At 25.7% G+C, this 14284-nt stretch overlaps 2 protein-coding genes across 2 annotated transcripts in view; one reads left to right on the top strand and one right to left on the bottom strand.

The window, feature by feature from the left end:
* LOC127284564 (major facilitator superfamily domain-containing protein 12-like) overlaps positions 1-14284 on the top strand; it is a 376445-nt gene that overhangs the window by 115848 nt on the left and 246313 nt on the right. The gene's annotated exons all lie outside the window — the stretch shown is intronic.
* Positions 9602-14284, bottom strand: part of LOC127284578 (LHFPL tetraspan subfamily member 6 protein-like) — a 32233-nt gene continuing 27550 nt past the window's right edge. The window contains exons 4-5 of the mRNA XM_051310091.1: positions 12840-12938; positions 9602-10304 (exon numbers count right to left, since the gene is read on the bottom strand). Of these exons, the coding sequence (XP_051166048.1) occupies positions 10171-10304; positions 12840-12938 (233 nt within the window). The 3' untranslated portion in view covers positions 9602-10170. The remainder of the gene's footprint in view (positions 10305-12839; positions 12939-14284) is intronic.

Below are 14284 nucleotides of genomic sequence, written 5' to 3'. Positions count from 1 at the left end.
CTATCGACTTCTTGCCTGACAACCTATATCTTGCATATACTTAACGTCAATTCTTTTCTGCAAAGAGACCTTTTTTTTCTCCATTAAGAATTTAAATTATTTTAGATTTCAAATTTTTACATACTTTTCCACAAGCTTTTCACCAAAAAAGAAGAGAGAAAAAAAATTCCTAAGAATCCTCATGTTATTTGTATATTTCGTCGAAAAAAAAAAATAAAAAATTTTCAGAGAAATTCCTGACTCGAGATTTAACTTTTTCAAGAGTTTACATTTCAGTACATTTTCCTTTGATCGAAAAAGAATTTTTCTCACACAGAGAACGATATATCGAACGAACAATATATATATATTTTTACTATTTTTTTACCTATATATATACAAATCTGAATATCGAGTCTTATATTTTTGCATAGGATTATTTTATTGATGATTGTTTTCATATAAAAATGCGGATAAGTCAAATCCATGACATTTTTATTCATAGAAAGTGAATGAGGCACAATAATGCAGTGACGAGAATTCACAATATATGATAAATTTCTTTATATATGGATAAAAATGATAGCCTTTAAAAGAAGAAAACGGTATAATAAATCTCTCTCAGACGCGGTCATTCACAATATGAGATGATAATGTCCAAGCTCCTATAGTATATATAGTCTTTTCTCAATTTTTCGTCATTTTCTTCTTTTTTTATATATATATATATATATATATACCTATAAGCCTTGTGAATATACTGTCTGTTCGATTGTTCCCAACCATAGTCCAGTTATTTGTCACGCCAAAGTAACAAATCGACTTTATATCCGCACCAAAAAAAAAAATAACTTTCTAAATCCGAACTTTTTTATACAGAATGGATTCCAAATCTTTGATAAAATCTGATATCGTATAAATATAACATTTCCGAAAATTCAGGAAATATATCGTTTTCCAAAGACACGTTTTTTTTAAATTATATACGCTGAGAATTATAGGGGCGCATGATTATCCTATAAAAATTATTAGTTAAAATTTTCATTTTAAAGAATTTTATTAGATATAATATTATTTTTTAGACGAAATTTTATTTTTCGAATTGTCATTTGACAGAATTTCTTTTTAAACAAATTTTTACCATTCTTATGTCTATCGAATTTTTATTATACAGAATTCTTAAAACACGGAATTTTTATTTGTCCGAAATTGCAAATGTCCGAACAAACAACAGAAAGTTTTCGGCGCAATTTTTAAAATTGACCAATCACAATTATTTTCTGGCCGATTTCTGATTGGCCAATTTTAAAAATAGCGCCGAAAACTTTCCGTTTATTTTTCGGACATTTGCAATTTCGGACAAATAAAAATTCGGCGTTTTAAAAATTTTACCAAATAAAAATTCAGTGCCTAAATATTCTGTTAATTAAAAATTGTTTAAAAAAGAAATTCTGACAAATGTTAATTAAAAAAATGAAAATTCGTCTAAAATATAATTATATCTAATAAAATTGTTGAAAATGAAAATTCTAACTAATGATTTTTATGGGATAATCTTGCGCCTCGATTATATGGAAAAATAATTTTTTCTTTTTTTATTCTCGAAAGGAGAAGTTGAAGCATAAAAGTAGAGTCTAGTTTTAGTGAAAAGCAGAAATGGCTCGTTTTTAGCAAAAAGCTAACCACATATTTTATATATATATGTATATATGAGTCAGTAGTTAATTCCTTTCAGCAAACTGTTTCACTAAAGGATTTTGGTAAAGGGGTTCTCCATTGCAAATCCTTTGAAATATATATTCTTTGAAATAATAAGATGCAAACAGTAACAATTTTCCATTTATCAGCATTTTATTATAAAATATAATAATGTGTAACATTGACGTCACATAATATCGTAGAATATCCAGTTTTGTTTTTGTCTAATATTCATTTATGTACAAATTATTTACTATATATATATATTCGAGTTTTCTTCTTTTACAGTCATAGGCAATGCAAATTTACATCAAAGAGTGTTCAAAATTTATGCATTGTAAACAGAGAGAAAATTTATAAAATTTGGAATGTTAATAATAATAATAATAATAATAATAATAATAATAATAATAATAATAATAATAATAACAAAAAGAATAATAATAGAGAATAATATGAAAGTAAAAAAAGAAAATTTACTCCTTGATGTATTTTTTTATTGGCCTTTACAACAATACGGTTTTTAATACGCATAAACTCGCTACTTTTTTTGAGTTTAGGTAATTTTTTTTTATGGTACAGCATGGTGCATTAATGTGCTTTAAAAAAATTTTTTTTTTTACACATGCTCACAAATACACACATTCATTCATTTGTCGGTATATAATATGCTTCATTCTTTGATAATATTACAATATAAACAATTATTTAAATTATTTAAGAGATTTTTTTTTTTTTAAATGTGTTGAGAAAAAAGGGAATTTTTTTGGAGACGCATGAAGCATTTCCCAAAAAGTCACTTGAATTTCCATAGGGATTTTATTAGAATATAAAATTTTCATTGAATCGAATTTTTTTATCGGAGAATTTTCATTTGGCGGGATTTATTATTTAAACGCTGAAATTTTCATGTATCAGAATTTTTCAATTTTTATTAAATTAAATTTTTGTTTAATGGAATTTTTTCTTTGGCTGAGATTTTCATTGCATAGAATTTTTATTTAAACGAATTTTATTTATTGAATTTTTATTTGGTAGTATTAATTTCTATTTAAACGAATATTTATTTTGAATTTTTATTTGGCAGTCTTATTGTTGTAATTATGTAAATATTCTATTAAATAAAAATTCTATCAATGATTGTTTAAATAGAAAAGTTTTTTTATAAATAAAATACCAGTTAAACGTGTAGAAATTTGGTTAAATATTCTGTAATAGATGATAATTTGTTTGATTAAATAAAAATTTCTACTAATTTTTACTAAAACTTTAGTAAAAAAAATTACTAAATCAAATAGTAATGTATTTTACTAAAAATTAATGAAAATCTCTAAAGATTTTGTGGAAAGGTAGTAGAAATTTTCACTAATCTCCAGTAAAAATCTAGTTTCCAGTCAAAAAATGTTACTAATTCAAATAGTGATACATTTTACTAAAAATTAGTGAAAGTTTCTACACTGAGAAAAATTTTTAGTAAGAACAACCAAAATTTGGTTGGGCGAATAAAAAAATTTTGTTGGCATTTAAGCAACCAAACTATTTGAATCAACCAAAAAATTTGGTTGAGTTTTTTTTGTTGGCATAACAAAAATATTTGTTTGATCAAACCAACATTTTTTTTTTGTAAAATTACAAATTTTATTCTGGTTGTCGTAACCAAATTTTAGTTGAAATTTAAAAATGTTCAACCAAATAATTTTGTTGATCTAACCAAACGTTTGGTTGAGATAACTCTACTACTTTGTTTCAGCCAACCAAAATTTGGTTACAAGAACCAAAATTGCCTAACCAAACGATTTTGTTGCAAAAAAAAAATCTTTTTTTCAGTTTACTATTTTTTCACTAAAACTTTAGTAAAAAAAATAATTACTAAATCAAATAGTTAATATATTTTACTGAAAATTAGTAAAGATTTCGACTACACTGAGAAAAATGTTTAGTCAGAGCAACCAAAATTTTGTTGGTATTTAAGCAACTAAACTATTTGTTTGAGTCAACCAAAAAATTTGGTTGAGTGTTTTTTGTTGGCATAACAAAAATGTTTGGTTAGCTCAACCAAATTTTTTTTGTTAGGTCAACAAAAATGTTTGGTTGATCAAACAAACAGTTTTTTTTGTAAAATTAAAAATTTTATTCTACCTTACCTATTTCTTTTCTTTTTATTCTTTTTATTTATTTCATTATTTATTTATTATCAATTTAACATTGAATTTATATTTATCCAATTGAAATATTTGTGGACTTTGAAAAATCTCATCTCCGCCTGGGATCGAACCTCTGTTTCAAAACTGAAGATCGGGAGCACTGACCACCCATTCTTGTGAGAGATATAAACTAACTGTTCTCTTAAGCTATGAGCTGAGAGCGAATAAAATTATTTGGTTGTCGCAACCAAATTTCGGTTAGGACAACAAACGATCATTTGGTTTTTTAGACCAAACTATTTTGTTGTGTTAACCAAATTATTTTGTTGTCGTAACCGAATTTTGCGGTTGGAATTTAAGAATGTTCAACCAAATAATTTTGTTGGCCTAACCAAATGTTTGATTGAGATAACTCTACGACTTTGTTTCAGCCAACAAAAATTTGGTTTCAAGAACCAAAATTGCCTAATCAAACAATTTTGTTGCAAACACTAAATTTTTTTTCTCAGTGTAATTACTGTTCAATTGAACATATATATTAAATTTAAAGTGACAATGAAAATTAAAATTTTTGAGCCCTTCTCTCCGCATGGAAACTCTATTAAATAAGATGTGTATCATTTCATATCTTAGTTGTAGTAAAGTCTAGAATATTCAGCACCATTATTGCCCCATACCGTACGATTCTATCGTAAACCTCTCCATATCTTGAACAGCTATCAACAGCCAGAATCAGGATATGGCTAAAGCATATGGGTATTGCTGACGTCATTACCGGTGTTTGCCACAGCTTCTGCGCGCGTAACATCTGGTAAAATCGTGAATGCCCATTCTGTAGCCATATTATAATATATATCTATATATATATACTTGAATGTTGGTATCTCTTTTTTATGAGGCTCTCAAACTACAAATGTGTGATTCTTAACATTTCAGTATATTATACATATATATATATTTATGTCAAAAGATGAAACTCACAGTGTGTGCTTAAAACTTTATTATAATTATAGTATCTACTTTTTCTGCTAATTTAACTGGAAAATTGAAATATTTTAATTAAATTCAACCATGAAAATAGAATTGTTTTATTTGTTCTGTTAAATTCGTTGGCCTATAGAGTCACTTCTATTCGGTTTTCGTACTTTTCGGCGTTGTTTCGTTACATGTATTTTCTATATATATTTTCGATTGAACATATATATAGAGAGAGAAGGAACGAGTGATCGCAATTTCACGTTCGTTTCACGTTTCGCTTGAAATCGTTGGGGGAACTACTTTCAACGAGTTTCACATCGAAGTGAAATTACAAAGTTTCAAGATGGCACACGAATATTTAATTGAAGGTCATGTTACTCGAAACTTCACGCCTTTAATCCTTTCACTATATATACATATATATCTCCTTACGCGAACTTTTCGTTCTCTCTCTCTCTCTCTCTCTCTCTCTCTCTCTCTTTGCAATATAACACATTTTGAAGTCTTACAACCCTCGTTTTGTAACTGTCGAAGCGTTTAACACCCTTCTTGACAAATTAAAAAAAAATATTTAATTATAATTTAATATTTTTGTAATAAAACGTTTAATACCCTTTTTGACAAATTAACACAGTTCATTTTAGAACGCGAAAAATAGGCACGGCTTTACTATTTTTTTCTAACTTATTTTTATTCTAAATTTAAAAAAATTTACTTTTAAAAAATATTTTAAGTAAAAGAAACACTTTTTTTTAATTTTTAGGTAATTTTAGGCAAAATTTTTATTTTACACAATTTCTCTATAAACAAATTATGATATAAAATAATTTTAATTTCATCGAATTTTAATATTTAGCAAAACTCTTATTCAATCGAATTTTATCTTGAAATTTTTGAATTTCCAATTCATCAAATATATTAATTTTTTCGAATATTTATTTGCACAAATTTTTATATTTGATAGAATTTTTAAAACGCTGAATTTACATTTGTCTGCATTTGGAAATGACCGAAAAAAACTATTGATTTCATAATTAACCAATCAGTTGTATTATGAAGAAAATTTGTGATCTGTCAATTTCAAAAATTGGCACCGAAATCTTTCTGCAAGTTATTTGTTTGGTCATTTGTTGTACATTCTGACTTTTGCGTCCTTTGTAAGTTAATACAGTGAAACACAAGTATAACGGACCCGCATTATTCGGATTCCCGCTTACATCGGATTTTTTTCAGGTCCCTTGAAATCCGATATACGTCAGTTTCACTGTAGATGGTTAAACAATTAACAAGATGGTAAACAATTTTGAAAAATTAAAAATTAATAAATTACCGACCTAGAAATCTACCTTACCGACTGATAGTAAAGAAATTTTCTTGAGAAAATGGACATACAAAATTACCGACATAGAAATCTACCTTACCATCAGTCGGCAAGGTAGATTTCTATGTCGGTAATTTTTTATATATTTATTTTCCAAAAATATGTTTTACCATCAGTCGGTAAGGTAGATTTCAGTGTCGGTATTTTTTATATTTTTAGTTTTCAAAAATTTTTACCTTAATGTAAAATAGTAAAACTGTATACCTATTTTTTGCATTCTAAAACGGAAATCTGTCTTAAATTTTTTTTTAAATTTTAATTGAATATTTTTATAATTAATTACAATTTGGATATTATAAGATGAATGTAATTTCTCCGGTATTTATGATCTCATGAGATAAGAGAACGTGCTTTTGTGGCGCGCACACATTAGATATCGATATTCCGTGACATAAATTGCGCATACCGCACACGTCTAAGAACGAGAAGAATGGCCCCTGGTAGAGGCACGTGTTCCAGTTGTAGTGCACGTGCTGGATGTCTCAATTAGTCAAGACCAGTTCCGTAAAGGGGTGAGAGGGGGGGGAGAGAGCAACTAATTGCCAAAACGAGAATTGTGAGTTAACAATATGTTTTTGAAAAAAAACGGATTTTTTGTTGTTGTTAGAATATTGGAAAGAGTGTTAACGAGATCATTATATATTGTCACTCTCTTGCTCCCAATTATCGTCAATCATGAATAATTCACCAACTTTGATAATTGCCTTGCTTTTTAATTTTTTTTTTTTTTTTTTTTTTGTTATTGTCACTATAGAAACTTTCTTCAAAATCCAACAGTAGGGAAAATGATTTCGAATCTGATAATTAAAAACTTAATAATAATTTTTACAATTTTTTTGATTCAAGTGAATATTTATTTGATTTAAATAGTTTGGTTTATTTAAAAAAATTTTCAAATTGAAGAAACAGTTTGAACACCCAGAGAAATGATTTATTTGTGTCACAGCCTAATAAATATTTATTTGATTCAAATAAATTTTTATTTGATTTAAATAAAAAAAATTATTTACGCCAAATAAATATAGGATAGTAGGCTGTGAGACAAATGTACGTTTATTTAACTCAAATATATTATATTTGGTTCTAATAAAACATTTATCTGGGTGAATGAAGCAAATAAACTTTTGGTTAATTCATTTAAAAGCTTTATTAACTGTACAAGGAAAAAAAAATTTGTTATTTAAATAATTGTTTACTTGACTATTATCAAATAAATATTTATTGAATTAATATTTGAATCAATTAAGCGGTATTTCAAATACAGAAATTACTGGTTTAAATACAATTTATTTAATTCAAATAAAAATTATTTGGTTCTAGTAAATATTTATTTGACAACAAGTAACTGATTTTTTTGGAATCAAATACATTTTTTTCAGTGTATAGTAACACGCCCGGTTTATTTGAATCAAATAAAAATGTATTTGATTCCGGGTCTAATAACTTTTTATTTGTTTTAAATAAATGAATTTTATTTATCTCAAATAAATTTTTTTTTTGAAACAAATATTTATTTAGCTCTAAGACAAATATATCTTTTCTCTAGGTGTATATTTATTTGGTTCATTTAACCAAAATTTTTGTTTGCTTTAAACAAATTTTTTACTAAATAAGAAAAAAAATTGAATTTCAATAATTTGTTGTATTTTTTTAAACATTGTTTATTAATACAGAACGATTTTTTAAATCGATAAATTTTGCATCATTTTTTTCTTATAATATTTAAAAAGTATGATCAATTTAAAAATTTATGAGAAAATGTTAGAAAATTTTATTTAAAATCTCATCCTTTGGCGCCCTGGTATATATTTTGAGGTATAAAAAAAAAAATAAAAAAAGATAGTTTTATATTCATATCACTGATAGAAAATATGTTGCCTCTGTTATAATCTGATTATAAATCTTGATATTTAGTTTTTGCAGTGTGTGTGTGTATGTGTGTCGCGGCACATTTTACAAAATGAATATAAAAAAACAATTATTAAAAAAAATATATAAAGGAATGTATATTTAATCGTGTGATATTTCTACCAAAAATGTAGAAACTTTTGCTATATATGCGCGGGGGTAAAAAAAAATTTCACATATATGTGATTTACGTCAGCATGTCGACGTGTTAGATATCCATATTGCAATAAAAAAGTCGTGTGGTTCGAGTCAGCACGAAAACTGAATTTTCTTTGAAATCAAACTTTTATCATGAACTCATATATATAGAAAAAGGGAATTATTTCTTTTTTTTATTATAAAAACAAATTTTTTCATATTATTTGAAATATATTTAAATAATATTTTTTTTATTATTATTATTTTTTTTATAAGGAAAAAAATATTTATGGTAGAATTTTTTCGCGTAGATATCATATAGTTATTTACCTTGGTGGAATTCTTTTCAATAAAATCACTTCCTGTTGCTTCGGGCAATCTGTGAAATTGCTTCTATTTTGCCAGAATATTACACAAACAAAATGTTATACTTGATTCCTTGTAGATTGTTATTTCTAGCGTGCGCACTAGATTTAAAACAAGGAAAAAATCATGGTTGGAATTTTTCTTTCATTGTTGTCGATATTTTTTAATTTAAACTTTAATAGAGAAAAAAATGGAAAAAAAAAATTTCCCGTTGAAATATTATATTATGGAGAAAAAAAATTGTGAATATTTTCACAATATTGAATAATATAATGTTTTTAGTAATATTAAAATTGAAATATAATATTTATAAATTTAAGAAAAAAAAATTAAAAATTATTTTTATTTAAAAATATAACTAATAAGTTTTTATTTTTATTTCTGTTTTACGAGCAGCCACTGTGAGTTTCGGTTTTTGCAAACATATTTTAATATAAATGCTTTTTTTTTCAAAAATTCGTTCTATTTTAAAAAATCTATACAACATTCAAAGATAACCATCACTTTGTGTTTTTTTTTTTATTTCAATTGAGGAAATGATTTTTTGTTTCGAATACAACAAAACGGATGTTTTATTTTAAGACACTTGTCTTGATTTTAAAGACATTTTGTAATGTCTTAGAATTCGAGCAATTGTCTTAGATCAATAAAAAAAAAGTGGAAACAATTTTAAAAAGTTGCCTAAGTGTCTTATTATGTCTTAAAATAAGACACCCGTTTTTGCAGTGATAATTAATTCATAACTAATGAATTTTTTTTCATTGATTTACAATCGATATACTGATGTATTGATTTTATCACTGAAAAATAAATTTATTTCGTTCAAATAATCGACTATTATGCAAATAAATATTTGGAAAATAATTTTTGAAACCAAATAATTGAATTAAATAAACTGTATTTGAAACAATAATTTCTGTACACCCAGAGAAATGTTTTATTTGTACCAAATATAATATACTTGAGTTAAATAAACTTATATTTGTTTCACAGCCTACTATCTGTGAGACAGATATATCATTTCTCTATGCGTGTATTTGAAGCAAATACAATTTTTATTTGTATTATATAATTAATATTTAATTAAATAATAATTATTTAATACAAATTATTTAATACAGAGAAATATATATTTGAAAATAGTCGATTATTTGAATGAAATAAATTTTTTTTACAGCATAGTCGCGGCGATTAAATTGAATCGCATTTTGGTCAGATGCTAATTATGCAATCTAATCCGCGTGTGACGCTTCTCTCTTTCTCTCTCTCTCACACACACAATAAGAATATTTCCGTTATTCTCGTTTTACATTTCGAATTTTTCGAAATATTCTCACAATGAGAATATTTTTGTTATTCTTGTTTTACGTTTTGAATTTTTCGAAAAAAATATTCGAAATTCGTATTTCTTAATCCGCTTTTGTGGAGAGTTTATTTTCATTTTTTTTTTTTTTTTTTTGGGAAAATATAGTTGGAAGAAAGTGTCGTCGTTCCTTTGGATCAACAGACTGTCACGAATGAGAGGGTAGTTGTCTTGGGTGATGAGTACGCGTGAATCGATTGTGAATACCTTGATTGTCAAATGCGCAGGGGATCCGAGTGTGGATGAGACGGCTTATGTCGAGCAGCACAGAAACTCAGTGCAAAGCACAGCATGAGTAAAGCCACAGAACCAACCATGAGATGACTCGACCAAGATACCGAGCACTTTCCTGAAACAAAAGAGAAAAATAAGCTCCCGCGCCACTCGAACTACTTGCCAATTCAAAGAGCAGTCATGAGAGAAAGAGAAAGAGAGAGAGAGATATAGAATGAAGGGGGATTCAATGCTCTCTCACAGATGCTTCCACACTTAAGCCCATACAAAGAAGATATTCAAAGTATCCTTCTACACTTAACTCTTATCATTTTACTTCAATAAAATATACCATGTATAATTACGCAGAGACGAAAACGGAATTCTCTCTCTCTCTCTCCTTTTTTTCATCAAATGTCACGTTTTTTCTCTCTTTTTTTATTATTAATATTTATTTATTTATTTTCAAAGTCAGAGTTTAAAAAAAAAGATAATGAAAATGTAGTACACGGAGAAAAATGGAAAATCGAATAAAGTAACTTATACTACTTTAAAAGTAAAGCCTGAACTGACCGCTGTTTCTGCGCATTTCTAGCAATTTTTACTCCAGAAATAGTCAAATTTACTCCTAAAATAGTAGAAATTATTCCGGAAATAATAAATTTTACTATTTCTGGAGTAAAATTTTCCAGAAAAGTTCAGAAATCTGCGGACAGTTCCGGTTTTATTTTTAAAGTAGTAAAAGTTACTTTATTCGTTTTTTTATTTTTTTCCGTGTAAAAATTCACAAAAATACACCCAGGTACCTATACCCATAATTTATTTGAACCAAATATAATATATTTGAGTATATTTGTCTCAGAGCCATCTAGCTCATTTATTTGGCGTAAATAAAAATTTTATTTGTCATTAATAACAATTTTATTTAAATAAAATAAAATTCTTTTTAGCGCAAATATAATTAATTTTTAACAAATAAAATTTTATTTTGCGTAAATAAAATTTATTTGAAACAAAATAATAAATATTTATTTGGCTCTAAGACAAATATTATCATTTCTCTGTGTGTAACTTCGATTTTTTTAAAAATTTGTCGTACTTGAACAACACAGATTTAGATTTTTTTACCCAGATTAAGAAAAATATACTTGTATTCAAAAGAAAATTTACATTTGACACTATTTTTTTAAAACAAAAATATTCTTATTTAAAGTACTACAGTAGGAATTTTTTTTAATTTTTTTATTATACCCAGAGAAATGATATATTTATCTCACAGCCTAATAAATATTTATTTGATTCAGTTAAATTTTTATTTACGCCAAATAAATAGGCTAGTTGGATTTGAGTCAAATATACGTTTATTTAACTCAAATATATTATATTTGGTTCAAATAAAACATTTCTCTGGGTGTATTAAATTAAGAGATTAATACACTGAAATAAAAAATTTAATTGATTCAAATAAATCGGTTACTTGACTATTATCAAATAAATATTTATTTTTATTAAGTAATTAATTTATTTTAAGTAATTATTAATTAATTAATTAAGTAATTTTATTAAGTTATTATTTTTGGATAAAAAAATTTTTTATAAAAAAATTACTTTGGATTGTAGACTTAAAATTTGAAATATTTAAAATACTATATGAAATCCAAACACTGATTATTAATAATCATTTGTGTCAATTAAATGTTAATATTTTTCAAATACATAAATTATTGGTTCAAATACAGTTCAAATAAAAATTATTTGGACTAAGTAAATATTTATTTTACAAGTAACCAATTTTTTTTAATCAAACAAATTTTTTTTCAAGTTTCAAATTTAAAAATTCATCATTAGAAACTATTTAATTAAATAAAAAATAGATTTTTTATTTGATTTTTTATTATTCCGAAAAATTCTGAGAATTTCGCTATATATTTATGTTCAAAAAAAAAAAAGAAAATTGCATACAAAATATAATTTATATATACGGCAACATTTTCGCTCGAGCACATCCGAGCATAAAATCACGACAAGCCTCACGTACTTTAAATATTTCTTTCAACACGGTCAAGAGCTCATACATTTTTCTTCATGGTATTTATATATTCATTTTTTTTTCGAAAAAAGTAAAATTAAATTACAATTTTTTTTTCTCATTTTAGAAAACATTATTAATTGAAAAAAATCAAAAAATTTTTTTATTTCCAACCGCATTTATTTTCTTTACTTTGAAAATAACCAATATTCCCTGTTTATAAAGAGCATGAAGGGAGGCAAATTCAAATTTCGTTCAACATTCTGTTCAGCTTCGTGAGCAAAACGCGTTATTTTCGTTGATAAAGTGTAAGATGGGACGCGAATAGTTCGAGAAAGGGGAAAAAAGAAAAAAAAAATGAGAGAAAGAGGAAAAAGGAGAGGGTAAAGAGAAAGAAATAAAATGATGATAAAAAGAGAGAAACTAAAGGTTCAACAGTGAAAGGGTTCACATTGGAAAATATGGTAACGACTGAAGGCGTCGTTTACGCAGCCGTTTGTGGAACGTTTAAACCGACAGACCAGACGGTTACTTGGATGTCGTCATTGGAATGAGAACTCTCGTCGTAGTCGTCGTCGTCGTCGTCGAGAGGGGCCCCATTAAATCTGTCATTTAAGTTGCAACTGGGTTTCGAGTACTTACCAAGATTGTAGACATTTGCGGATCTGCCGCAGGATTCTCTGACTTCTCGGTTATCCCATCCAATCGGGTACATCACGAGTCCCCCGCATATCATCACTGCTGTTGAAAGTCACAAAAAAAAATTTTCCAATTACTACATTATCATACTTTATTGAAATTCACTATTATACAATGAGAAGGGAAAATTTTCTCAATTTATCTATATTACGCAGAAAATTTCCTCATCTCTCATTTTTCTTTTCTTTGACATTAAGTTAATTTATTACTTCATTTATTATTATTTTATCATTATTTTACACAGAAAAAAGCTAATGTTATTTTTGTTGCGGATAATTTTCTCCAATGCTAAAACCCATAAGATTTAACCCAGATTTAGGGTAAAATTTGTTGCGTGTTATTTTAACACCAATTCTGCTGTTAAAATAACACTTTGTTTTTCCTGTGTATTAATTGTTTTTATTATTTTATTTTTTTATTATTTCTTATTATTTCTTATTATTTTATTATTTTTTTATTATTATTTCATTGTTTCTTTTTTTATTTACTGACGTCAATTTAATTTGAAAATATATTTTTTTAAAAAAACTTTCATAAACTCTTCCAATTAAAAATATATTATAACTTGCTATAAAGTATATAAATTTTTTTTAATTAACTGGCATATTTCTTATACCTATTATCTTCATTTTTTTTTAAATTATATATTAAATGAAACTTTTTAATTCAATATATATGTAGGCACATAAGAAAAATAAAATGTGAATGAAAAATCTCTTTCCTGTCACAAAAATTATTTGATATTGAGGAATTATTTATTAATTTTAGAGAAATAATTTTTAAATATAAAAGAAGAATTTTAATTAGTTGGAGGAAAATTAAGTCTTCTTTTAATTAATAATCTCTTGAATTGAGAAAAAAAATCTCTTTTTCATGAATGAATATACAACTTACATGGAAAAGAAATTTTTAAAAATAATTTTACTGACTAAATATTTCTTTCGTTGAGTTTTTTTCTGCTATAATTATTATTATTATTATTATTATTATTATTACACTATTTTTATTCCCGTATATTAATTAAATAAATTAATTAATTATTACTAAATTATTTACAAATTTTTTTTCTTCAGTAAAAATGAATGCGATATGTACAAAAGCTACACAAATTTAATTGCAACTTTTCCATTTTTAAAAAAGTATCAAAAACATCTTTTTTTTATTTAAAAAGATCTTACAATAATAGAAGAATAAGAATACTTCCTATTTTGTATCTCTCATGTCACCAGAGTCGATTGTTTAACACTCCGTGAAAATGTAAAATTTAAATAAAAAGGAGCATGCATCCTGCAAGATACATGTCTCCCATTTAAATAATAAAATATAGGTTTAAATAATTAGAATAAATATTAATTAATCACCTGAAGAGGATGCCAACGTTGGCATCG

This window comes from Leptopilina boulardi, unplaced genomic scaffold (assembly GCF_019393585.1).
Source record: "Leptopilina boulardi isolate dan_hultmark-lab unplaced genomic scaffold, ZJU_Lbou_2.1 LbouV2_325, whole genome shotgun sequence".
NCBI classification, from domain to species: Eukaryota; Metazoa; Arthropoda; class Insecta; order Hymenoptera; family Figitidae; genus Leptopilina; species Leptopilina boulardi.
The sequence above is the reverse complement of the archived record's forward strand: the minus strand, read 5'-3'. Positions and strand labels throughout refer to the sequence as shown.